This window comes from Embiotoca jacksoni, unplaced genomic scaffold, assembly GCF_022577435.1.
Source record: "Embiotoca jacksoni isolate LCO1_2020_lvr unplaced genomic scaffold, fEmbJac1.0.p SCAF_4, whole genome shotgun sequence".
NCBI lineage: Eukaryota > Metazoa > Chordata > Actinopteri > Embiotocidae > Embiotoca > Embiotoca jacksoni.
The window spans coordinates 12,204,181-12,231,264 of record NW_027185392.1 but is presented as its reverse complement, the minus strand read 5'-3'; the positions used below and the strand labels follow the sequence as shown (position 1 = coordinate 12,231,264).

General features: G+C 42.4%; 1 protein-coding gene across 3 annotated transcripts in view; it reads right to left on the bottom strand.

The window, feature by feature from the left end:
- Positions 1 to 60: 60 nt before the first annotated feature.
- Positions 61 to 27,084, bottom strand: part of mxd4 (MAX dimerization protein 4) — a 28,881-nt gene continuing 1,857 nt past the window's right edge. The window contains exons 3-6 of one of the 3 annotated variants that reach the window (XM_069168321.1): positions 24,341 to 24,370; positions 10,206 to 10,320; positions 8,032 to 8,194; positions 5,090 to 5,350 (exon numbers count right to left, since the gene is read on the bottom strand). In XM_069168321.1, coding sequence (XP_069024422.1) covers positions 5,190 to 5,350; positions 8,032 to 8,194; positions 10,206 to 10,320; positions 24,341 to 24,370 — 469 coding nt within the window. In that variant the 3' untranslated portion in view covers positions 5,090 to 5,189. Of the gene's footprint in view, positions 5,351 to 6,915; positions 8,195 to 10,205; positions 10,321 to 24,340; positions 24,371 to 27,084 lie in introns of all 3 variants that reach the window. The other 2 variants (XR_011179174.1, XM_069168319.1) reach the window with 2 other exon arrangements.

The following is a 27,084-nucleotide window of genomic DNA, read 5'->3' as shown; positions in this document are numbered from 1 at the left end:
ACTCAATCAGCAGTGTGTCTTTGCATGCGGCGGATCATAAATGACTTCACAGCTGGCAGCTTTATGTATAAAACATTTTAATTATATTACAATGAGAGAATACACAATACCTTAGAGCGTTTGCTAAAATGTAGCCAGCACCAGGTACTCGTGTATACACACACACACACACGCACGCACGCACACACTCACACGCACACAAAAAAAAACAAAAACAAAAAAAGGAACTTATATAACATCTTCTGAATGCATATTACACATCCGCTAAAAAGAAACATATTCACAGGTCTCTGGCACAGAACTCTCCCGACTCTGCACAGTGTGTCAGCCCAAACCAACTCCTCCACTAAATCCAAGCCAGTTCACCCTCGACAGCCTCTAGGTTCTGGTGGGTACAAAAGAAATGAACAACAACGCCGGTGCGACACCCATCGTAGAGTGTCGCCCCGATACATAAAGATGCAAAATTAGGAGAAAAGACACGAAGGCCGAAGTGCGGAAAGTGGTAAGGTAGTTATAAAGCTTTTCATCTTGAATCACATACAGGAATTGTTATTATTCATGGAAGGATTAAAAGTGACTTTTTATTTGGCAGGAATAACATTTAATGGAAGTCGGTGTGTCGATTTTTGTAAGCACCGTTAATCAACAGGCCGAAGGGGAAGAAAGATGTCTTTCTGATTTTATCGGTGTGCACAGACCTGTCCCTTTGCATTCTGTCCTTTTCTGAGCCCCCCACCCCCCCCCCCCACCCCCCCACACACACACTTAATTCATCCCACCTACCACCCTCCGTTCTTTCTTTTTTCTCTGCGTGCTGACTCCCCCAAAACATCTGCGCTCTTACAAAACCTAACACACTGAAGCAAATCTCTGCGACACGGCAACATAAAATCAAACGACAAATCTCGTCTGCACACGCTCCGACGTTAGTTTTGAGCTTTCTTCTCTTTGACGACGCTCGTTTTACACTTTGATGTAAGAAGGATTTCAATGAAAAGCCCCTTCAACTTTCTGACATGAATGGTTGCCTCTTCTGTCATTAAAGGGGAAGCGCTATAACATCTATTTTTGTGTCTCAAAGGGGTTAAAAGTAAGAGCAACTGTAACTGTTTTAACAGTCTTCATTTAATTGGTACAATCTCTGCTTTTTTTTTTTTGTAAGAAAATAACTTTTTTTCAAGGCACATCATCAAAAGAATTTCCATAAACACTCCATCCAACATTCAAACGAAATCTTACCATGTCCGCTAAGCTGCTCATAAACCACTCCTTCTGAGAGTGTGTGCGCGCGCGTGTGTGTGTGTGTGTGTGTGTGTGTGTGTGTGTGTGTGTGTGTGTGTGTGTGTGTGCGCTATGTACATTTTTCAATGATGCCACTGAAAAATTATAATCTCATATCTGGCCCTCGAGCTTATCCCATTCGCCCCGTCTTTGCGTCACTTTTCCTGTTGGGAGGTTCTGTGCAAGAGAATAATCTTAAACCATTAATATGGTTTACTCGGTTGTTCATTTGACCAACCAACTGAAGAGGACATTTTTGCTACAAACAGTCATGTACAAATCCTTTTGACATGAATGTAAACTTTTGGATGACAACCAAAAAAAAAACAAAAAAAAAAACAGCTTTTCAACAAAAAAAAGAAGTTTTTTTCTTTCTCGTCTCCAGTGAATTTTTCTTCCCCTCCTGCAGTGTTTGGAGAGAGTGCAGATAGGAGGTAAAAAAAAAAAAAAAAAAAATCATCGAAATAAAAGTAAGTTGGTCACCAAAAATGCACCACACAGTCAAAAGCAAAACCACCTGCTTGTCTTAAAAACCCTGGCTCCCCTCCCCCTTCCCTCAGAAAGCACACGATGGTAATATTGCTGTGTCTCAAGAGGTCCCCTGATCAATGGGTAACACTATTTGTTGGGACGGACCACTGGGAGCTCAGAGGATAACACCTTAAGCTGCCATTGATTGGATTATTCTTTTATCGCTCCTCTCCCAGTGACTCCCGCTGAACAAACACATAGTCCACATACAATAATCGTAAAAATGACAAAAAAAAAAAAAAAAAAAAGATAAAACACGCTTCAAGCCCAGAAGTTTTAAACCCCGTCGGTGACCATTCGGGGCGACTGGAAGCTGCCATGGGAGTTCACCAGTGTGTGTTTTTATTTTTCCGTGACAGAGGCGGCACTGGCAGATGGGTGGACATCAAAAAAAAAAAGGGGGTGAGGGGAGTGCCTGGACAGGGTGTAGTACAACAGCGGCTTCAGTAGAGACCAAGGGGAGCTCTTCTTTTTTTTTTTTCTATTTATATATAATGAGGTCGTCTCTTCACACGCCCCTTGCTCATGGAAGTGTTTCGCGTGGTAAGGGTTGAAATCGAAGCTTTCAGCCCCTGCCAGAGGAGGAGAAGAAGAGGGAGGGCGGGGAGTGTGACCTGAGTACGGGGCTGAGGGTAAGGAGGTGGGAACGAGGAGGAGGAGGAGGAGGAGGAGGAGGGAGGTCAAAGGCTCACCAAGGCACAGAATGACAGCAGGAGAGTCACCCAAGGGAGAGGGGCCAGTGTATCAGCTCCCCTGCCCCCGCTCTCCCTTCAACAAGCCTGGCCTGTCTGTCTGTCTGTCTCTCGTATATATTTATATATATTTATATATAGATAGATAGATATACTCACTCTTTTTTGTCTTTTCATTGTAAGATGACATTTAGGAAAATATAATACAAAATTTACTACAAGAAATATAGATTACACTGGCTAATATCACTTTCAGTGACAAGTAGCTTTTTTTTTTTCTTTTTTTTTGTATGCAAGTTTTTTGTTTTCTTTTGAGTCTTTTGTTGTTTGTGATTTTTTTTTAAATTTTTTTTTATTTTTTTTATTTTTTTTGGTCAGACCAGTCATGGTGGACCGGCCCCTTTTTGTTTTTAAAGTGCCAAGCTCTAAAGACTGCCAGAGACTGGGGCTACTGATTACTACATGGTCAGAGAGCGACGGAATCGCCTCCTCCGTCAATAGTGACTATTGTGCATAAATTACAGACAAGTTAGAGAAGAAACTCCACCTACGTTGGTCTTTAGCAGTGCCCAAAAGCTCCGGAAACAAGTAACAGAGAGAAAATAAGATTATTAATCTTGTGATAGAAATTAAAAAAAAAAAAAAAGGGAGCTGAATGTGATTAGTTCACTAAATTAGCTAAAAATGAGCGCCTCTACGGAGAACAAATCTTTACAGCCAGCCCGTTTTTTTTTTTTGTCCACATGTACAGCTTTGACTTGTTAATCAGAACAAAAAAAACAAAACAAAAAAAAGAAATCCAGTCATACATCAACACTGCAGAGAAAGCAACAGAGCTGTAGAGAAATGCAAACTATGGGTGGATGGCGTCGTGCACACAGACGAGGATCCATTAGTGACGAAGTAAAAAAAAAACAACAACAAAAACAAACAGGAGGAGCCCTAATTTTTCTGCTGGTCCCGCTGTCTGTAAGCAACATCTTGCCATCCACATCTGAAAAGGGGAAAAGTCTCCCCGTTAACACCTCGTGGTCCACCAAGACTCAATTAATTGCTACATCAATTAGCTACTGAGAGGAAATCATCTTTAGGTAATAAGAGTTTTTCGTCTCGTTTTTATTTTGATTTGACATAGTAGTCCATCCACACCATATGGGTGGTATAGTGTAGTGGTCAGTAGTGTGGAGTAGTGGTTAGGCAACCCAACCAGAGGGAGACGCGAGGGTTTGGACAGCAACTGTACATCTATTTACATTTTGTCTTCTCTGCTGCAGCTCTGAAGCTTTTTCCGGTCGTCTTCGCTCGCGCTCGGGAATGAAGGTGCGACTACGCTGTTGGGGAAAAGTCCCATTTGAAGTCCCGCGCTGGCTGAGGCGTTGATGGCGTGCTCAAAAAGTCAGAAACTTAAAGGGGTGGTTGGACATTTTTCTGCCGCTTATTCCCTTTCTTGCTGAGAGCGGGATGAGAAGATTTACTGTATGTGCGTGTAAGTATAAAACTCCAGCCAGCAAGCTGCACATCTTAGTTTAACTTAGCTTAGCTTTGCATAAAGAGTGGAAACAGGGGCAAACAGCTGGCCGAGCTCTGTCTAAACTGAAGAAATATGCCGAGCAGGATTGCTAAAGCCCGCCAATCAATTTTTTTTTATTTGTTTAATGTGTACAAAAACTGTGTAAGAATATCAAAATTCACCAGGCATATTATCTCTCTAACCTATTCATTTTACACTTTTGGCTTTGAATATATAAAAAAAACAACAACGTGTATCACACGTGAGCTTTATAAGTGCTGATTTTTAGGCTCGCTGTCTACTGCTGTTTCCTGTCTCTCTCCTCACCCAGTTCTCAGGAAGACAGAAAACGATCGTGTTCCTCCAGAATTTCAAACTCTTCCTTTAAGCTTTGACCATTTGTCAGCAGTCCGATTTTTCAAGGAACCCACAGGACATCTGTAATCGCTGCTCCTGTACTTGTTATTGTGTGAAAGGAAGATGGTGTTTGTGCTGAAAATAACTTTCGAGGTCCAAATTTCGCGTATATTGCAGAACAGAAGTGCTTTACCTTTTACATCACAAACTAAGTGCAAGGCCTTGTCTGTGTATTATTGCCACATGAAGTCGACTTGAAGCTTATATTTTGTTTTTGACCTCTTTGAAACTCCCTCCCTTGACTTCTGCTCTCCAACACACACACACACACACACACACACACACACACACACACACACACACACACACATAAACACACACACATAAACACACACCAGTTAACAAGTCAAAGCTGTCCACCTCACCACAGAATTCCCACATAAAAAAAAAAGCACAAGCTGTGCTCTGCGCTCTCTGAGCCTGCGGCAAAGCTAGGTAGGGGCTGTGAGGGCAGCGGGAGGGCAGGGCGTGTCAGGAGGGGCAGGTTCAGGCAGGATACAGTAGGGTGAGGTAGGGTCAGTGGTCAGGAGGAGGGGGGGGGGGGTCAGGAAGGCTTGAGTGGCATTTCGGCCCCATGTGCTTCCTGGAAAGTCGCAGCCAGGAAAGGAGGAACAGGTTCGGGGTGTACCGCCGCTGTGGACTGGTCTGATGTGGGTCGTGGGCGGCCCTGGAGATCGCAAATCAGGGAAGGGTAGGGTGAGGAGAGGAAAGCACGGGTGAGGAAGCTGGTTGAGAAATGGATGGCCGCGCGCTGTCTAGCAGTGGTGCGGCTGCAGTCTGTGGGAATGTGTGGCTGTGTAGCTGGTGTCGCTGGAGCTGCTCTGGAGGCTGTAGTGGTCCTCCTCCTCGCCGTCGCTGATGCTGTCCACACTGTCCGCCTCGCCGGGGGTGAACTCCATGCCCTCGATGTCCACCTCTGCACGCAAAGAAAGAAGAAAATACACTCGGTTATTTTCAGCGGTGTTTAAAACGGAGCACGAGAGAGGAAACTGTTTATTTCCACCCAACTGTGGTCATGTTTATTAGGCAGCCTGCTGCGCCTGTGGATTAAACCTGGATTTAGGCAGCCATTAACTCTGGGCAAACAGGCAGATCTTTGTGCTCCAACAGCTAATCCCCTTCCATTGATAAACAACTGCATGTGTGTTTACCTCATCCAGGATTAGCAAACAGACCAAACTGAAGGCTTGATTTACTAAGATCTCAAATAAAGGGTACTAAATTGCATGTTCCATCCAAAAGTTTGCACATTTCGATTTACTAAGAGTAATCGCGTCATTGAAATCAGGTGCAAATCGCTGTATTTAAATGAGGAGTTTGCATGTGTTAAAGTGATTCCACCTATGGAAAACAGAGCGACTGCAAAAGGAAAAGGAAATCTGATCCCATTGAAATTAAGAAATATAAAAATAACAAAAACAAGGAGATTATCAGCAAGAAAGTCAATAATGTGGGAAAAACAAAAAGGCTTAATAATAAAACGTCGGCAAATAAAAGAGGAGGGATGGTGGATGAGATCCTAACAAACCAGCAGATCCAGCTCTTTCTGTGACGAGCAAGTGACTTTTCATTCAGTGCCTCGCCAGTGATCAGGAACCTTATCAAACTACCTGTGAATTCTGAGGGACACATTCAGGACCTGCGACAGCAAACCTGAATATCTGGACTGGGTGGGACATCCAAGCAGCGATACGCTGGAACCACCCAGAGGTAGGAAAATGCTGAGTCGGAAGAAGTTTATTAATTGCTGGTATTTCATGGCTCCTCCTTGTTGTTGGCTGTCAATCATCATTCAGTTCATTCAATAACTCGGAAGTGTCATCGCTGGACAGACGATATGTCTGAATAATTTTTCCCTCTGACATCTAAACTTTTTTTCCACGGGTGTAAAACCACATTCTTTATGTATTATTTAGTTCCCCTGCGTCTCCTTCTCACCACAATAAGAACAGTCGTCTCTCCAGATTTGCGCATCTGACTAATACGTTCCTTTCAGTCGTACTATAATACACACACAATCACTTCTCCTATTTCTACTGTCAGGTTTAGTAAACATCGTTGAGGGTGCTAAATTATTCTCTTTGCATGTTCACCTCCCAGCATTTTGCAACCTCGAGCAGAAACGCCCAAAATTACACAAGCATGCAGGCAAACACGCAAAATGGACAACGTGTATTAAATTGCACATTTGAAAGACGCAATCCTCACTGCACGTCGTTAGTGGATCCGCTTGGACATTTTTTTGCGGGTGGTGTGGAGTTTGCACGTGATTTTACACACGCAAACGTTGAGTAAATCAGGCCCTACGTGTTTCAGGGAAGCCTGTGACGACGATGATCATGTGGTCTGACCCCATCAAAAGCAAAAAAAACCCCAAAAAAACAATCACGTTCGACAGTTGCTCCTGGGAAGCTTTCATAGTGTTGATTGTAATTATAAAAAGGTGAGTAAAGAGTGAAAAGACCCTGCCAACCATCATACCTCCGCGCGCCCGGCCACCTGTTTGACTCTCCAGCAATCACTTCTGGTAAAATACACCGATGCCTTCACTCTCCTTAGATTTGTTGGGGATTTCCAGAATACAAGGCTTCCGATCAAATTTGAGTCTGACCAGTCTTGCACAACCACAGCCTACTGTATTTTGTTTATTTCTGTATTTACCACGTGATGAAGTTGCTTATCTGCCACAACCGGCAACAGCACACAGCGGACCACATGACATGAAACCGCCCACTATCAGTAGCTGAAGAGCAGAGCCAGACCTGTTTATCTGTAATCTGAGGTGAGTGTGTCAGGCGACAGCCAAATTTCTCCAACACGCATTACATGTGGATTAAAGCACTCATAAACCACCTTTACAGTATTTGCAAGCTGGAGTTTCAGGGCACACAGTGTCCCTGTTAAGACCATTCGTTGGTCGTTACTTATTTACATCGAATTTGGAGGGAAGCTACTTTTCATTTACATTAATGTCATGGTTGGGGAAAGCCCAGAACTGTCCACCTGGTAAATGAAGAGTGCATCAAATGAAGCTCAGATGCAGCTTTTTAGTCTTTGATGTTACGGCGCACATCAATCTGCAGTAGAGACCGACTGATGTATCAGTTGGTTGATTTTATGGGCTGATATTGGCCTGTCACAAATATTTTTTTTTACATAACATAATGCAGAAAAACATGATTGGGGTAATTTACAAATGTCCTATTTGTTTTTAGATTTTTTTTTTTTTTTTTTCAAATTCATAGTTACTTATCATTTTTTAATTCCCAGTGAAGCTCACTGTTTCAGTGCAAGGATTCATTTGGGACAATAGTTTATTGTTAAACTGTAAAATGTCCTTCCTCTATTACAAATCTGTGTCCCAAGTGTTTGATAACCACATTTCAGTCAATATATTGATATGATATTTTTTCCTTCCTGATATTGGTACCAGCGTCAGCCCCAAAACCTCAGTATCGCTCGACCTCTACTTGATAGGTATTTATAGATGGGCATGTGAAAACATTGGTTCTAATGTGATTTAACAAGAACACAAGGTTCTACAGTGGGTTGATCCTAGTTATAATACCACTGATTTACTTTTTACCGTCGGCATACCTTGCTCTGAGTCAGTGGAGATGGTGGAGCCCATGCTGTTGGTGCGAATGCGCTCCACAGATCCCGACACAGAGAGCTGCTCCAGGCGGCGTTTGAGGTAGCGGTGCTCTCTCTGCAGCTTCTCCTTCACGTTTAAAGCCTTCCTGTCCTGCTCTTCCAGCTTCTGCACATACAACATAAGGATGCCAAGAATCAATGATAATGTTCATTCGACCCAAGCTCATCTCTCTCAACATTCTCCTTTAACTCCTCCAAAAGGTCGCTGTCTTCCTGGTCTATTTTTTTTGTCCAATTGCAATTTGCATTGCAATAGGAAGCCAAAACTTATTGTGAGGGAATACCGAAAATTCCACTTTGACCTTTCGCAGGCTGTAGAGAAATGGTACACAATAATACAATAGAAATTAATGTTTGCACCATTTGACAAAAGAAATATGAGTCATTGCTGCACACATTATATGCATGAGTGTAAAAAAAGAAAAAGTCAAATATGTTTTACGCTCATAATCCAGACTAACAACATGAAAGCTACCTATATGACATATTTTTCTGTGTGACCTAATGTTTCCCAAATAGTTGGAATATTACCAGATTTTATTTTTCTAGGAAAACACATTATATGACGAAGCAAAAGATTAGAATAGAAGTAAACACAACGCTTCATATTGTAATTTCCATATTATCCTCATAATTAATCTTATGGCAGAATATATCGCCTTTGCTGAAATTTTGACTCAGGTTGTGTCGTACTGATGTTGCCAGGCTCGTTCTCTACCTGCCCACACTCAGACCTCTGCAGGAATTTCAAAAGAGAGTATTTAACAACAACAAATTTCAACACGCAATGGGGAAGTAGCAAAATGACTGTGTGAGGAGTAGAAGTTAGAAACCAAAAATACATAAACTCATATCAAAGTTTGACTCAGCGTGGAATTAGATTCTGCACTTATTTGCATATGAACGTGTTTGGTAGTGAATCAAAGCCAAGTCCAAACACGTGGCCCTTCGTGATGCGAGAAGGAACAGCACAATGACGAGAATTAACGCAAATTGTCTGAGCAGAGAGGACGTGCATGATAAACAGGAAATGAAGGGTTAAAAGAGCAACGTCTGGATTTTCCACCGACCACACTGTTGCTGCTTGTAAACAGCAAGATCAGTACAGCGTGTCCTAAACTGTACATAGAGTTCATCTTCCACACCAACGTTAACAATCAAATTACAGTCTGCATGCATTGAATTTCCTCTAAACTCTTCTATATGACTGCTCCTGCTGCAGGCCTACTGGTTTGAGCACATGTTTCTTGGTGTCGGAACTGAAACCCTTGAGTGAACCATGGAGAGCTTGGCCGTAAACAAACCAAACATCATGCTATCTTCTTGTAAATATCCAGAGATCAGCCACACAATCTCCTGCAGATTCTACTTTGTTGACTCATTTCTTGAGCTTTTCTTTCTTCCTTTCAAACTTGGATTTGTTTTTCTGGCAGGCCCTGAACCACTCTGATTGAAAGATTTGAAAACAATGTAACTCTTAAAGAGTCAAAAAAGAAAAAAAGCTGAAAGAAATAAGAGAAGTAAAGTGTGAGTTTTGTGCTCATGTAGCTGGTAGAGATTTTAAAAAAAAGTGTGACTTCCTGAGGGGATTTTTTGATTAATGTCCAAACTGATGTCTTCAAAGTGCTGTTTTTTCCAGACCAGCAGTTAAAACCCAAAGATATTTAGTTTACAATGATACAAGCAGCAAATCTTCATATCTGACAATTTGGAACCAGCAAATGTTTTGCATTTTTACTTACTACATTTTCTGCAGGAAGACTGATTCGTCTGTTGTGGAGTGAGAGAATTTGCTGCAATTTGCATTTTGATATAATTAATTTGCCTTAAAATTTGCATGAATTAGAAGAAATTGAAAGTTAATGAAATTCGATTTTATTTTTTTTTCATCACTGCCTTGTAATCATATGTAATCACTTCCTGAGATAGTAAGCATACCACACAGAAAAAGACTTTTTCAGCGATGGGCTGAAAATGACAAAAGTCATAAGCGGAGGTTCTACCTTTATCATGGAGAAATTTCGGGAATTTTAGTAGTTCTCAAACTGCCACTTGTCAAAGAGATGCAAACAGCAGAACACATGTGAATACTAGTTGCTTGTGGGTTTTTTTTTTACCTTGATGTGCATCTTGGCCCTTTTCAGCAAGCTCAGAGTGGTGTGTCTCGTGCTGTCTGGACCCAAAGGCACCAGCTTCTTCAGCTGCTCCAAGTAGAGCCGTAGTTTGGCACGTCTGCAAGCACACAAACACAGTGAGTCAGCACACTTTCAACAACAGTAAAGTGAGAAAGTAAGCACCTACACAAACAGGCTGAGAAGGGGCAGAATCAAACGCTGCTCATCGTACAACGTGATTTTCATCTCTTTTGTTCTCGTACTTGAAAACATAAGAAGTGAGACTGCTTACTGTAAACTGTCTGATGAGGGCTGATGCTCTGCAGGTTTGGTTTTACTTCTGACTTGACCGTGAGACATTTTCAAAGTGTTGAGGGAGCACAGAGTCTCTGTGGTTACACACGTTCAAAGCTTGCAAAGGCCCCTCATCCACAACAAAGAGCAGACTATGCTGCATTTCTGCAAAATTAACAATATTAGTTGAAACACCACCACTGTGAATCTTGAGGTGCGCGGAGATGGGACAAGCTGTAACCTTCATGAGTAGGTACATGTTTCTTCACTTGGTCTTAATCAGCAGCTGAGGTTTGTGACTGCTGGCATGTGCACATTTGCAATGTAACAGGGATCTGAAATTTTAAGTCATGTTTTTGTAACAGGACGGGGGGGGGGACAACAACAGTTGAGGTTTTTTTCCTCAGCTGCCTCAGACCACCACAGTTTGATGTGTGCTCTCTGCTCAAGTCCATAGTTAAATCGAGAACGTGCATGTACCAGCGGACACAAAAACTTGTGTAACTAAGGCACTGATGTTGAACAAGCCACAAAACTTGGAATACTTTCTCATGAACGTTATAGCTTCCCCCCCCCCCTCCCCACACACACACACACACACTCTGTGCACGTCTAAGTGTTGGGCTCCAGTCACACTCATCAGGAGCAGTCTTGGAACTTCATAATTGCCACTCAAAGATCCAACATAATTAACTTAAAATAGCTACACCAACCAATGGTATCGGACCAGATACTCAATGAACCGATCGGACCAAAGTCCAGTCCGGAGGTCAAGAATAAGCGGTTAAACTGTCATTAAATACAGACAAATGTAATTTAGCTATGCGACATTTATTGTTATCAATGACAATTTACCCTTCACATATGGTTTATTTTATCATCCAGCCACACTTTTTATCTTTGCATATTTCTTCAAGCAAGAGCTGTTCACAATATACTCCCACATGTGACACACATTCAGTATGACAAACAGGCCGTTACTATGGAGGCTTTTTGTTTTTTGTTTTTTAATGAACTATATATTACCTCGCCCTCTGTGATTTTCTGACTGTGGCTTCATTTGTGACGTCTGAATTCGCAAAAACTGCTTGCAAATGTATAAACCCAAGTGCACACAATAGCTCAAGTATATATATATATATATATATATATATATAGTGGCACAGTGCAACACACTGACCTGTGTGCATGTGTGCATTTTATAGAAGTCCAGCACTGTCCACCACAACTGTATTGACTGACTTTTTCCAAAACCTCATGCGCAACTGCTTCAGAAAATAGGAAACCTGCTGTACATTAAAACTGAGAGACTTACAGTTACAGTGTGCAAAACTCATTATTGGCCAAAATGGCAGCCATGGTCCTCTCATCTCTTGGTGACTCTGCTGACTGAAATCAAGACAAACATTGTGACCTCAGAAAACCCTGTGTCCTGCGCCAAAGCCCTACAGGCCATCAACCCTGGATGCTCAAGTAAACAGCTCGCTGGATGCATCATTTGGATGTTTATTTGAGTGATAGTGATGACGAGGAGAAGCTGATCTTTGTCTGGTTGCGTGACATTCTATGGATACTGTATATTATTCAAAAGGACTGCTCTTATTCAAAACATTTTTATCAGCAGATCTTCTCTCTGTCCTTGTTCTATTCAGATTTGTTCATAAAAGTATTTCAATCCTCCATTAGTCAAGCTAGTCCATGAACCGTTCCTTTGTTCTGAGCAAGCCTTCCCCCCTCTTGTCCTGTCCCTTTGGCTAACTCCGGCTGAATGGTAAACAAACTCCCAACAATGCAAGGTCTCCACTGGCCATTGCTGTGACCACAATAAACCTAATCAGAGAAGTGAAGCTCTCTGGGGCTGTCTGCAGAGCTGAGCACACAGGAGGCCCCAGCCAGTGCACGAGAGCACACTCAGTCTTCACACATGCACACACAATCTTTTCTCTGTTTCTCTTTCAGGAAGGGTGTCACCTATATTTTTCACATAAAGTAAGACCCTCTCAGTAGCCCCATCTTTTGCATTTAGAGGTCAGTCACAGACAGCTGGCATGCACAAAGAGAGTCTCAGTAACTAAACATAACAATCTAACTTCCTAAATTATAATTGCATCTTTAATTTTGATGGATTTTATTGTACCTATAAAATTGCACTGGATCTGTAAAGATTAAAATGCTGTGTAAACATCCTCTCTCCTTTCCACAGGTGCATGTAGGTGATCCACAAAAAAAGAAAAAAGGGGCGTGTGAAAGTGCTCTTATTCTTTTATTTCCTCCTCTCCCTGGGGGCAAGTCCACCAGACCCCCGTCCGCTGAACCCCTTCAACCCTCTGCTCCACCCAGCCAACATCAACACCCCCCCCCCACCCCCACAGTCCCAATGGAAAACAAGTGTCTTCTGAGGACATGGGCGGGGGCCACCTCCAACCTGCCTCAGTCGAGCCACATGAAGCACTTGGTCTTCAGCCAGGGGAAGCAGGCAGGAAGGAGCAGGGGGTCTGCAGCAGGGAGGGGGAGAGGGGGCAGGTTTTTTTTGGAAGGGAGTGGGGTCCGAGCAAGTGGATGACTTTCTCTTGGATTTAAAAAAAAAAGGGCTCTTTGAGCACAGTGTACTCAGCTGCACCAGGCAGTGCTCCATACACATCATCCAAAGGGTAACTTGAGCCAATGGGCAACCATCCTGCATCCCACCCCACCCCATCTCTCTCTTGTAATGAAAAACAAAAACAAGGCGTTCCCCGAATACCCTGCCTGACTACCCACATCCTCCCCTAGAAAACTCTGCTTTTTTTTTTTTTTACCCACTTATTCATCCCAGGCCCCACATGTATGCTCACTACATATTTTACCTGACATGTAGAGGATAGAAATGTCCACTTCCACCATTGATTTAGCCACATTAGAAATATAAATGATTGAACTGTTTTCAGCTAGGCTGTCCCAGACCATCCACACTTTTTGCCACAGTGACAAAAGGACACCAGTAAGTCAATGTGTGCAACCAAAAAACAAAAGTCTGGCGCATAGCCTACTTAAAAACAGCAAGGTCTTTGTGGAAGCAACAGCTTCAGTTATGTTCACCAGATAGGTTATGTTTTTGGTTTATTTGTCTGTTTGTTTATTTTTGTTTGTTGTTATGGAAAAACAACAAGCCTGATTTTCATGAATTTTGGCTGAAGGGTGTAGCATGGGCCAAGGAGCAACACGTACCATTTTGGAGCAGATCTGAATCACAGGGCAGAAACACTAATTATCTTTCTTTTTCATTTACATTTTCAAATCGGGCCAAAGGTAGTGACGTTTAATAGTGACAAAATATTTTAGAAATTCTATGACTCCATATCCCAAACTACATTCACAGGTACCAATAATCCTGTGAGATAAACATATACTCATTCAAACTTGGTACCGCAAGCAGTCGTATGGATCACCAGAGTGGAGGGACCAAACCAGGAATTTTATTTTAGTACTTTTAACTACATTTTGCAACAAATACTTTAATTAAATAAGATTTTCTATTCAGGACTTTTACTGATAATGGAGTATTTTGACATTAATGTAATGGTACTGTTACATAAGAAAAGGATCTGAGTACTTCTTGCAGGACCTAGTTAAACCTGGCAGGGTGTCCCTGACAGCTCCCTAGCAGCAGCATGTGTTCTCCTGCCACGAGACACACTCGCTGTTTTTCTTCAAGAGCACACAGCCGATCTGGAGCTGGGTTAGGACCCTCCCTCACTCACCCTTTGTTTTTCCTAAACCGAGCCCTGGTCACGCAATGTTTATCAGATTGCCTAAAACAGCCATGCAAACTGTGGCACCAGATGAACATGACCATCGTGTCTGTGACAGGGAGCAGATCATTTGCACTGTCTGGCCCACATGGTTCTGAATCACAGTACATTTTCCAATTTGTCTGGGTTGAAAATAGGATGGTCTTTGATATTCCAGTCATGAACAGTGTCACAGCATGAGACTATTGGTGTGGTGTCACAGGACTTGTAGCTAGGGCAGATTATGGAGTCGTGTGTCAAGCGGCTGCAGACAGCACAAAAGGCAGGGCTTCATGGTACTGACACACAATATAAATGGAATATGTTTATGATATTTAAATCTCATCTTTTTTTTTTAATGTTACCTCTAATAAAAATCTGCATTTTGTTGTGAAAATTTTGGACTCCTCTGCACAGAGTGTGCTGTAATAACTCTGCACTTGTGGATTTAATAGTGAATCTGCAACTCAATTTGTTCAGGAGGAGTCTGCAGAGAAATCACCACCTGACTGTTCTCACGTGCTGAGTACCACGGGATGATTTGTGTCTGATCTTTGGCCTTCCCTCCCCCACCTCCTCCTCTCTGGCCATCAAAGGCTCAGTGCCAAAACACAGCAGATAACTGAGGAGGGAAAGAAGGAACTTTTTGCTGAGAAAGCTGTGTGCTACTGAAACTGGAACAAGTTATTTAAACCGCTGACCTACAGTATATACAGACAAGGTTGCTGGGTACAGATCAGGCCTTTCTCACAACTCACACTTTGAAAGGAGTATCTTGTTTTGTTGCTCTCTGCATCTGCAGCAGCCTTATTAGTATGTCTGACAGATGCATATTGAGGGATATTAATGTATTCTGTATCTAAAGAGTATACAGTGTCCACACACTGGCAGGCATAATGCTTCACACACACTGTCCTGGTGGCCACAGTGTGTCCCAGAAAGGCTCCCTCCGGCACACAAAGAGCTGCAGGGCCTGAGAAGACAAGCTAGAGCAAACAACAGACCCTCGCCCCTTCACTAGCTGCAATGTTTAATGAGCTCACTGCATCCCAGTGCATTCCTCAACCCATATGCACAGGACCAAGTGGCTTGTCTGGCACCGAGCCAAACCCACAAAACAAAGGTCAGAGGTCATCAGAAACACCAGTGCAGTGAGCTTCCCCCTCACTTGCAGAGCTGAATAGGTACTTTTCCTGTTGGGTTTAAAAAGGAAAAGAAAATGCCATACAGTGCTTCTGATGGTGCTTCGACTTGTGGTGCACCCGGCATCAGCATGCAGGGTGCACAGCCTGGTGTGCTCAGCTTTAAACAGGCACAATAATGCTACCATCTAATCTGAAAATGCAATGCATCAAACTGAAGGGTTTGTCGTTTGACGTCTTTCAAATAAAGCGGATCTAAACTGTGTTCTTAAGGGCTTAAGGGATAATTCCAGGTCATTATATCTTGGATCTCATTTTTACAGTTTTGGACAGCATTCTTACCAGTAATAATCACATTTCACTCATCAGGTAAATTATTGAGTTTTGGAAACATTCCATGTATGACAAAAATAATGTCTTACCCACTTTATTTGCTGGGGTTTTGCATGGACAATGTTTTTTTCTGCAAACTTTGTGATACTTTGGATAATCTCCCTTTTAACTTCAAATAACAAGGTTTAGTCTAATCAAGAAGACTGTTTTTCTATTCCAAAGAAGGATGTCTGACTTGTAGGTTTGTTTAAAACCTGTTTGAGTAGGATATAAGAAAATACCCCTCAACCTTTCCAGAGAAACTTTTTTGCATCTGCCCCCCTCTGCTCTGGAAAGTGAAAGTGGGGGCTGCGTTGCCTGAGTGCGGATCACCATGGTGAGGTGGTGGAATTTGAGGTTGCCAGTGGAGTGGCTCTACATCTGGCTGGCAGGTTCCTCCGGGAGTATGGAGGCAGATGGAGGAAGGTTTGAGGTGGTGAGGGACCATACCCAGGGGCCGACCGAAAAACACAACACACACACACAGCCTTTCAGCAGCCCTTCATTACTCTCCCTGTCACCCTCCAGGCCTTCCCTTACCGTGTTTACATTTACCAGAGATCTGATGGGCCATCTCCAGAAAAACAAGATGGTAGAAGAGTCAGAAGCAGCTCATGTGAAACTGGCAGAGTGGTTCACCACACCGCTCACGCCAGTGAGACCAAAGACACCCACACTGAAGCACAGAGAGACACAAGAGGCTTTTATCACTCTGATATAAAATGTCAGTAGTCTGGGATGAGCTGTGTTTGTTTTCTGTAGTGGAGGACGCCACACCCACCCACTGTGTGCAGTGACAACTGAAAAGAGAGACAGACGGATACACGTCCCCCATAAACACATTCTCCTGACAGCAGGACATGGAGCTCGCTCTCACATGACTCTGCTCTCACGCAAGCTGCAAACAGAAACCTGAACAGAGACAGAGGGAGGTCCCTTCACTTCTCATAGAATTACCCTGAAGAAAAGGCTAAGCGTGCTTTACTGGTGATTAAATGACAGGAAACAGTAGAGTTAGTTTGCTGCTCACTTGTCACTAGTTGTAGTAGTACTTCCACAAAACAAACTGGAATTTCCACAGGGCGTGCTTGGGAATGCCTAGTAATTAGATTCATTTGATTGTTTTCGTGTACTGAAACAATCCCCTGTGCAAGCGTGGATCATTACAAAATCCCTTCCTCAGCACAGCCAGCTTACAGCGGTGTTAACAGAAAAACAGATGTCAAATAGAATTTAAAGGGGGAAAGCGTGTGAGCAAACAAAGAGAGGGGGGTTGAAAGCAGAGAAAAAGTTTTTCCTGCATCTCTGAACCATTTCAACATAATGTCAAATGACAGACATGGACATTAATTGCCTTACCCTGCATGCATCCCTGCATGCATCGAAAAGTACATCTGCAAATGTTGGTCGGACTAGTAGAGACAAGTTCAGCGAACTCAGTAAACACATTCCGCCGACATGGGGGGAGCTCCGGTTGTATAATGATACTTGTCAATGTTTAGCACACAGGAATCTGGTGGCATGAGAGGACATTTAAGGCTCCATGTTGACTGTAAATGTTGGGCTGTTTACTTCTCAAAGATGTTTTTAGAACAGCAGGATGGGGTCCAATTTGAGGTTCTGCGCCCACATCAGGGGGACTTTTCTATCACACAAAATGATGCTCATATTTTAAGACTTCTTACTTTTTGCAGGGTATTGGGACATTTTCAGGAGGCTGAAAGCTATTTAAAAAAAAAACAAGGAGAAAAATGACAGACACTGCTACTGTAGCATGTAAAACAACTAAACCAAATGGAAAAGACAGAAGAATCCGGTCTATCAGTGCAGGATTGAACGAATAATGAATCCCAGGGTGACTCCCTACTAGCCAAAAATTACTGTGGACGTGGCTACAGACCATTCTAGTAATACTCGGCCTGCTCGTTTTTGTACCCCCAACCATCCTGACTCACCCCCTAAACCGCCTCTTGTTACTTAACTCTGCATTCCAGTGCGTGTGTCTATGCTCTGCTGACCTGAATTTCAAGCTGCCTGGTTGACACACATAGCAGCCACGTCCTACACTGCCTCGCCTCCCTCCCTCCCTCCAGATCGTCTTCCTCTCCTACTCCTCGGGCACACAAGGCCCCGGATCAAATCATGAATGGTTCAGTCAACGCACTTCTCTCCCTGCTCTCCTCCCCTTCACTTACTTCTTTAATTTATTTTCTCTGTCCTGGCAACCCTCCCCAAAGCTGTGCACGCACCCTGTTAAAGTTCATCCTACGCTGTTGTTTTTATGAGCGTCAGCTGCTTTGTGCCAGCAAACTGAGTTTACTGCAGAGCACCCTGCAGCAGCCAACACCTGAGAGGGAGCAGGGCGCAGTCTCAGCTAAATGTAGACCTACAGCGGTCACATTCACATACTCTAATATCTCTGTGGACAAATGCACAGAAAGATAGTGCAGATCATCCACAGGCCTTTCACAAACGCGCAAACGGGCCCAGAATGCGTGTGTGCAGCAACCATAGCTGGGTTTGACCTGAGTGAGTGGAAGATCTTCTCAACGCTGTTTCTTATTCTTCAGTCACATACAGCCCAGTTAAAACCCAGTCTGTCTGATATATACTAAATGTACTGGCTTCACTAAATGCATAACAATTTGGACAAATCCATTCAGTCTAAGGTAGAACAATGTAGCAAAATATTTCACGAGATTTTAAAATCTCTGGTTGTATTGAACCACTGCAGATAAATGTTGCAGACAAATAAGCAGGACTACTTTGTCTCACTCTCACATTTGAATTTAAATTGATGGCTTATGCCAGCTTGGTGTTACAAGACCCAAATTCACTTTGTGAATGTATGTGTTTGGGAATTGGTTCCAGTGGATCCCGAGTCAAAAGCCTTTAACCAATCGGCATTGACCACCATATGACGTCGATTTTGTACCAAGCTGTAAATAATGGAGACCCTCACCCAATGTGAGAAGAGTACAATGTTGATAAGTGACCATTGCAGACTTGTTTTTAAAATTTTAAGCATCAATTCCTCTGTATTTTCTGGCAGTGCTCCAACTATTTCTATTGTTTAATCTTGTTCTACCACCACCACCATTGGAACTACATGCCGTAAGTATAACTTGTATAACGTACAATGTACAAATGCTTGACTTCAATAACATCACACTTAGCAACCCCACTGGTTGGTGGTTGATCTGCCGTTCAGAGGGGCTGAGCGGGGCTCCCATACTCATCATAGCAAAACTGAAGCTGAGAAATATGGGGGTGGAGCCAGAATATAAAATATATAGCTACAGGATTTTTGCATCAAAATGAGAAGAAACTTGATTTTATTTAGGCATTTAATTCACTGGAACAGTCAAAACAAAATTATCTTCTAGTTAATTTACTCTACAAGCAGTTTCTTAGAAAAAGGAACGTCTTCAAAATGCATTCATTTAAAGCTACGGTAATTAATCAACCTCAGTTGTAGTAGTTCTGGGACATAAAGTTGGTCAGCAAATACTATTTTAAGCAAAAATGCCAAATTCTTCACGTTCCACCTTAATTGTTCATCATTGTATTTCTGTCTCATGTGATTTTGAAAATTTAACCTTGAACTTTTTCTGAAATTTTAAAACCAAACCATCAACTGAAAAAAATGTGAACAAACACGTGTCTGTAAACTAATCAATAATGAAAACAATATCTAAAGTATAACTTAAATTGTATCCATAGAGCACACCCTTTAGTCCACTCTATTAGTAGGTCAACATTCACTTAATCCATTTGCTACAAATTACAACACGGCCTACATGTGCTTTAATGATTACTAAGTAAGGGACATCAGTCATTACTGATCTGAGTTGGTAGATGCAAGCTTTAATGGCTGCAGCAGGTCACCAAACAAAGGGGGAATGTAACTGACATTGTGACAGTTGAGGAAGTTAAGCACACGTGCAATAAGTGAGCATGTGAATGTCACACTACAACCAAAGCTGGACGGAAACTTTCCAAACTTTGTTTATATGCCAATGAGAGGCAATCATTACATTTAAGTTCTTAAGAAGAACAGTGAATTTAAAAAGCTGCATATATTATTGACCAGGATATGGCCGAATTTAGTGATGTTCACAACAGCTGTGCAGTTTATAATCCAATATAAAATGAACGACTAACTTCAATGTAAATTTACTGTCAGAAAAAAAAGGATTTATACCTCAAAAAGAGGAGGAACGGGTCCAGTTTTATCACTCAGTGAAGAGTGATAAAGGCCTTCTGCAAGAAGGGAGCCCTCCTCTTCCTCCTCCTCCTCCTCCTCCTTCGTGCCTCAGGTTTCTGCTGACTCAGGCACTTTTAGTGGGCCAAACAGAGAGCCAGATCGAGGAGAAGGGGAAAAAAAACAGATAACAGAAAAAACAGATGTGGTCTCAGGAGAGAAAGGGAGACAAAGAGTAGAGGACAGCGAGGTGAAGGAACAGGGCTGTGGATGGGTCTCCCTCCCACTGAAACACCGCCATAACTCATACAGCTGGGCATGGTACTGCCCAGCCTAAAGACGAACACACACACACACACACACACAGGCGAGCTTCACTTAAGGGAAAAGAGCTCCTCAAAGCCAAACAGGTCATTCATCACAGCTGGGAGTAGAAGGCATGGGGACAGTAAATTTAATTAGAGAGAAGATGAGACCTTGACAAACAGAGTGCTTGCTCCTGTGTCCATAAAGTGCACGTGGATTTAAAACTTCGTTCAGTCGGTGTTACACAGTTGCTGCACATTACCTCTGTGTAATATAGAGTATGCTGTAAGAGAATACTGTTTGTTGAAATCAATCTGCAAACTTTGAGTGTTGCTCTAATCTCAGTGATCTCAGAAATGAAACTGAGAGCACCTAATAGCCATGGGTGGTTGAGATAAAAATAGAATTGTAAATCCTTCTTTCAAGCAGCACAAACATACCAGAAGCTCAGCCTGACGCAAATGACTGGACTCAGGTTTCCTGTAAACAGGTGATATGTGGGAAAGCAAAACGTCTGTAGCTTCACAATTTCTTGTCATTGCTCAAAAAGGAAACTTGTGGCACAGAGAGTTGTCATAGGCGTGATCAAGAGCGGTTGAAATCAGAAAAGGGAAGGAAGTAATGGCAGTGCAGACCAACCACACAGCATCATTAGGTTTCACAAAAACATCGAGGTGACGTTTTGCCAGTGCAATGATGAGTGAGTGAAAGAGGCACACAGTCATCCTGGAGATGATCTGAACAGAGCTGTTACAGCTACACTCAGGCTGCAGCAGATAAGCAGGTGGTGTCAGGACAGACGACCCTGTAGGACTCCGCACCCACCCACCAGACAACTCACTCTGATAACAGGACACAAATATATGCAGGCTGCCTCCTGAATGACTGCCAAGGCAGCCGATTCAGGAGAGGCGCCAAGCATGCAGCCACTGAGCAGTAACCTGATGTCCACATGGAAGAGGAAAAGAATTCAACGTAATCAATGTTTGGTTTATTAATCAATTATCTGATTGGCAGAATGTATAACATTTTTCAGGAGCTTGTCTTTAACTTTATATTTCCCAAATTTTAATATTAAAAAAAGTTTGGTATTAGTGCAAAAAAAAAAAAATCAGATATGCAGAAACTACATGTTACATGTTTACCAAGCTTGACCTGCAAGACAACATGACTTAAGTATTATTAATGAATGGCCCTGCCTTCCAGCATCTCAACCAGACATTCATCAGTCACCTTGTCTACCTCGTGAACACATAAAAACAAAGATCACTATGTGCTGCAGGAAGGTGAACCGAAAACACAACACATGACCAAACAAAGACAGTGAGTCAGTGCTCAAACAGCAGCACCTCCCTGCAGTGGTGTCTGAGAGAGCGTGAGGGAGATAGGCATTTTGGAGGCGATACTGGGACTGCAGTCGAGCCGAAGCTTTACACAGATGGTCCAAACTAGTCATGCATTCTTTAAACTGGTTGAACAGGCAAGAAGACTTTTGGTTTTGCTTATGAATTAGCAACAGACAAGAGTTTAACCGCAGACACTGAAGATTTCAGAAAAAGTCCTTTGAGTGGCATACCACTGTTTTTCCTTTCAATTTCTCTGGTGAATTTTTTTTTTTTTTTTCAGTTATCAGTTTACTGTTTAGTCTATAACGTAGTGGGAAATAGTAAAAAGCCCCACTGCAAGTTTGGAGGACACAAAGTGACATCAAATTGCATGTTTTGGCTGACTAATAACCCAAAGATAAAACCAAAAGATATTTGATGTACAATCTGTTACAAAACTCAGGAGAACATTTGCACAAATCCTCTATATTGGCTGAAACATGCACATTTTTTGGCATTTTTGTTTGTAAATGACTTGTAAAAGACGATTGTCAAACTGAATTTTCTGTTGGCCATCAAACCACTTAACAGTTTTGGCATAACTATAGCTGGCGGTTAAACTGGGGTTAAACTGAACTGTAGCTTGCAGGTGTATTTGTTAATGCTAACTTTATCTCAACACACTCTTCCCTGCTAGCAGTGCTGCTAACATTAGCTTTCTGCTCCTGGCCTGCATTTATTACTGGTTGTGTATTTGACTTTTAAAGTTCTACTATGTCACTGTCTGTCTGTGTTCTCTTTGTGTCCTTTTGGCTCTAGGTCAACATTATTTTAAGGTTAGGGTTGTAATGTTACTTAGACAAGCAGCCAAGAGATAAAAGCAAGCAGGGAGATCGGGAACAGCTGAGCGTAACGCAGTGCCCCCTGGGAAATGCAGTTTATTTGGGGACATGGTGAATTGCCCTAAATAAACCAGCTTGTGAGAAGTGGTGGTGTGCAATAAAAAAAATCTCTGTACACCAAAGAGGAAAATGTACAAGTACCAGTGAATAGTGCGTCAATTCAAGCACTGAGAGCAGGTGTAACACACTATCTACTCATCTACTGTATATGGTTGTGCCAAAGTCACAGTTTCAACCTTTAACACCTGGATGTTGAAGTAATGATGGTGTAATTTGTGGCCAAAGGTTCAGACAGTGAATGACTCAGAATCACAATGATACCTCATCATTGCCCGGTCTGTCATTACAAATAAGTGGGCTGAAAATGTTCCACACAAACAAGTCAAGGGTGAAATAAGCAGGAAAAAAACAAGGCACAAAAAGTGCATGGAATAATCCAGCACTTGTCACAGAGGCCAGGGCAACATGACATGTTTGAACATAACTTTATTTGTTAAAGGGCTTACTTCTTGGCATGCGTGATTAATAAGATAACTCACATCTTTTACCATTACAGTCATGACACTGCACTGCACCTTCTTTTTCAGAAACCCGTGGCCATAGTGATGACAAGGGAAGTGAGTAAAGTGATTATGGAACACTTTACTGGCATTTGCACTTGTCAGTTTGACTGGACGTCACTTCAGATGTAACCAACCACACCCGACATCGGACGTGAGGTAACTGTTGTGTCTCAACACCTGCAGTGTGATCAGCCACGGCCCTCTGTGTCTCTCAGGTCAAAGAGGAATATGTCCTCACTTGTTTCTCTCAGCGCTACACACACACACACACACACACACACACACACACACACACACACACACACACACACACACACACACACACACATTACTCGCTCGCAGACATGTGACTGGCAAACCCAATTCCCTCTATGTGGGTAACAGTGTGTCACGCACATGCAGCCTGACCCACCCATTTCACATGCTAACAGTCACATCAGCTGTTTTCCAAATCCTCGCTGTACACCACTTTTTAAGACTCAAGAGTGACTTTGGCGCAAAACAACAATTCACAAACATCCACCAAACTTTTTTGTATCAAAGAGAAGTGTGTTTCTTGAAAAGAAGCCGCTTAAAATCTGCAATTTCTTCTGTTAATGAAGTCAAAAGAGAGCAAAAACAGAGCTGCAAGTGCTGCACCCCAAGGAGAGAAACAGAACAACTATCTGTGAGGTGCATGCTGGGAGTCGTAGAGCAGAATCACCGAGAGAGTGTGTGTGTGTGTGTGTGTGTGTGTGTGTGTGTGTGTGTGTGTGTGTGTGTGTGTGTGTGTGTGTGTGTGTGTGTGTGGTGTGTGTGTGTGTGTGTGTGTGTGTGTGTGTGTGACTGTGTGCCAACTGTGGGCTTCTGAGTTTGGAAGAAATGACAGACAGTGTCATCATTCATTCTGGCTCTGTTCACAGTGTCAGTGGAGGGCAGGATTATCACATTACTGACAGAATTCTCCCTTCAAACAAGGAAATAAGTTGAAACAAAGGCAGATCTAATCGGCATGAAGGTGCTCTTATGCCCCATTATCTGTTTTCAGACACGAGGCATTAATTGATTATATCTCCGGCTTTTCAAGGAGCGCCTCTGATCCGATGCAATGCTGGTGTTTTTGACCAAGAGAAACCTGCAGCCATTATTCCTTAACCATGTATGTCAGGAACTCAAAGACACACACACACACACACACACACACACACACACACACACACACACACACACACACACACACACACAAACATGAGAGACGGAGGAGATGAGATGTCACCTTACCTGTGTTTCTCCAGCTCGTTGTGGGAAGATCTGAAACAACAAAAAGACACAGACAAGTGTCAGGGAAGAAAAAAAGCGCCAAACTGCTATCAAAGTACTGCAAAAACTTGAGACATGAGGGTTCGGATTCAGTGTAATGGCGAGAGATTTGGTTAGTACACGTTTTGATCTAAAAGTAAGACAGATGAAAGCAAGATTGGAAGAAAATGCGAGGTGATAGATCTGAGAAACAATCAGAACAAATGTGTCAAGAGATCAAAGAAAGGCTTTGATTCTTCTCTGTCTTTTCTCTCCTTTCTGACTTCAGGTGGCTACGGGGCTTTTGAATGCAAAAGTTCATGTAAGAAATGCAGTATTTTAAGGTTCTGAGATAGGCCTGATCTGTTGCATAATGCACAATGGCTTTTGTGTGATAAATGGAGCTTGTCTTTTAAAGTCTTTTTTTTCTGTTTCTATGTGACATCTGTTGGAAAGCATGCAGCAGGGGGGCAAAAATGGCCCTGAGAGAGAGCAATATCTGTGACACCCCCACCCGTCCCTCCCTGCCTGCCCCACACATATACAAACAGCATGCACACACTGCTGTTGTTGCTGCTGCATGCTGGCAGCACAGCAGCAGGGACATGGGATAAAAACACACTCAGACGTCTGGAGGCCAAGACGCTGTAGAATTCCTCAGCGTGTGGGCTATTCCGAGGAGAGCCCCTATTATGACGTGCAGCCGGGAGCAGCGAGGGCACTGCAGTCCATCTGAAACAGGCCCTCTGTTCATGAGACCGTCATGGATACCGCGGCAATAAAAACAAAAACACCAACAACAAAGAGGCCAGACTGACAACAAGCCTTTTCACATTTTCCACTGTTTAAGAGCCCTTGTGCTCATGAAGCAGTGGTTCCCACAGCTGTGCCGAGGAGGCCGAGGGCATCGGCCCATCTACAGTGTTCGCTGCACTGAAAGGGTTACAACTGGGATAATGTAGTGTCTGCACAAAATCATCCCCAAAACAGCACAGGATGTTGCACTGCCGCTAATAACCCGATCCAAACGGCCCGGCAAAGAGCTGCACTCCATCATGGAGGAAGTCGTGCTATTCAAATCTGCAAATTGGGGAAACATCCCGGTCAAAGCACAGGGCACGACCAGGAAATCATTCAGAGGAAGAGGAATGCTCACAGACCTGTAATAACAACAGATTAAAACACACCTTTATATGTTATGTGAAAGCATGGTGTGACATGCAAAGGACTCTGGTGTTAAAAACTCAAAGGCCTGTAAAATAGCTTTATATCATAATTTCTATGGGATGTAAAAAGCATCCACAGTGCTCCCTGTGTGTGTTTTCCCAAATTCAAAGGAGGATATTTAAAGATGCAAAATAATTTAAGCAGGGTTTTTCTTCTCATCTGCTCTGTTTACATTTTAATTTAATATCTGTTGAGGCAGAGAAGTGAAGCAGGGAAACTCTCACCGATAAAATTCCAGGTCTCGTTCTTTTCTTTTTTTTACGAGGGATTTTGATTTAACAACAGCCTATGAGTAAACAAGGAAACTCCACCAGGGTTTCTTCTTTCTGTGTGCACAAATAGACTCCCAACTGTTTTTATTTTTTTTACACGCCCTGAATATTATTCCATTACAAAACATGTTAACTCTTTTAATTTGCAGATTTGATCATGATATCAAACGCGATAGCCACATGTGTTGATCCTACAAAGAGAGCATTGTGCTTCATAACTAAACAGCCAGCTTCAGTTTCAGTTCAAACATTTTTTTACTTCACCACCCCCCACTCCCTAACCCTGCATCCTGTTGATGCTTTAAAAAAAAAAGAAATCTGTTGAAGTGTATAAAGGGAATTGGGGAATTTGCCTACAGTGCAGTCCCAAGAAAAAGGAGGGAAAGCAGGCCTAGTGCATGAAGCCCAGTGGGCTTGTGTTTGTAAAAGGGTGTAGGTGTCTGGTTGAGCCACCACACCCACCTGCCACATCCACACTCACACCCCTCACCCACACACATACTAAATTTGTGTATTATGCTGTCATTGACTGGATCAGAGGAATGTGGAAAGGGCTGAATTCTTCTTTGTGATCAACGTCTACAAATATCACCTTCAGATTTACAAAACTACACACATTAAAAAGGAGTGTAGTTTAACAGATACTACTTGTCAACATGCTGTATGTGCAGTGACACACCTCTCTGATTCACAAGTGAGTAGTGATTGCTTCACTGTGGTTCCCTAAACTATAATTAGCCGAGATAAAATTGTATTTATTCTTTTTTTTTTCTTTTTCTTTTTTTATTACATCTTGATGTGTTGATGTTCTTTGCACTAAACATGACAAATCGTTTAAGTTCCTGCAGAGCTTCACTAAAAACCTGTTTACTGTAAACAGACAAAAGAATTCACTGTTGCAAAATAATATGACACAATAACTGCAGAAATTTACATATAGCCTAGATACCATGTAAATGTCTCTAAATTAGATGCCTGCTGAGGGTGTCCTACATTGATCCAATAAATGGCAGCCCTCCTTTAGACCGACACAAAGAATCAAGTGTGTTTTCAGCAAGGAGAACTGAAAGGATTTGGTGATTTAGCAAATTAGTCAATCAAAGGAAAAATAATCAGCAATTATTTTGAGAATAGTTTAAAAGGTACAATATGTACGATTTTTTTTTTTTTTTTTTTTGTACGAGTTGTTCACAACATTAACCAACATCATCCACAGAATGCAAGGAA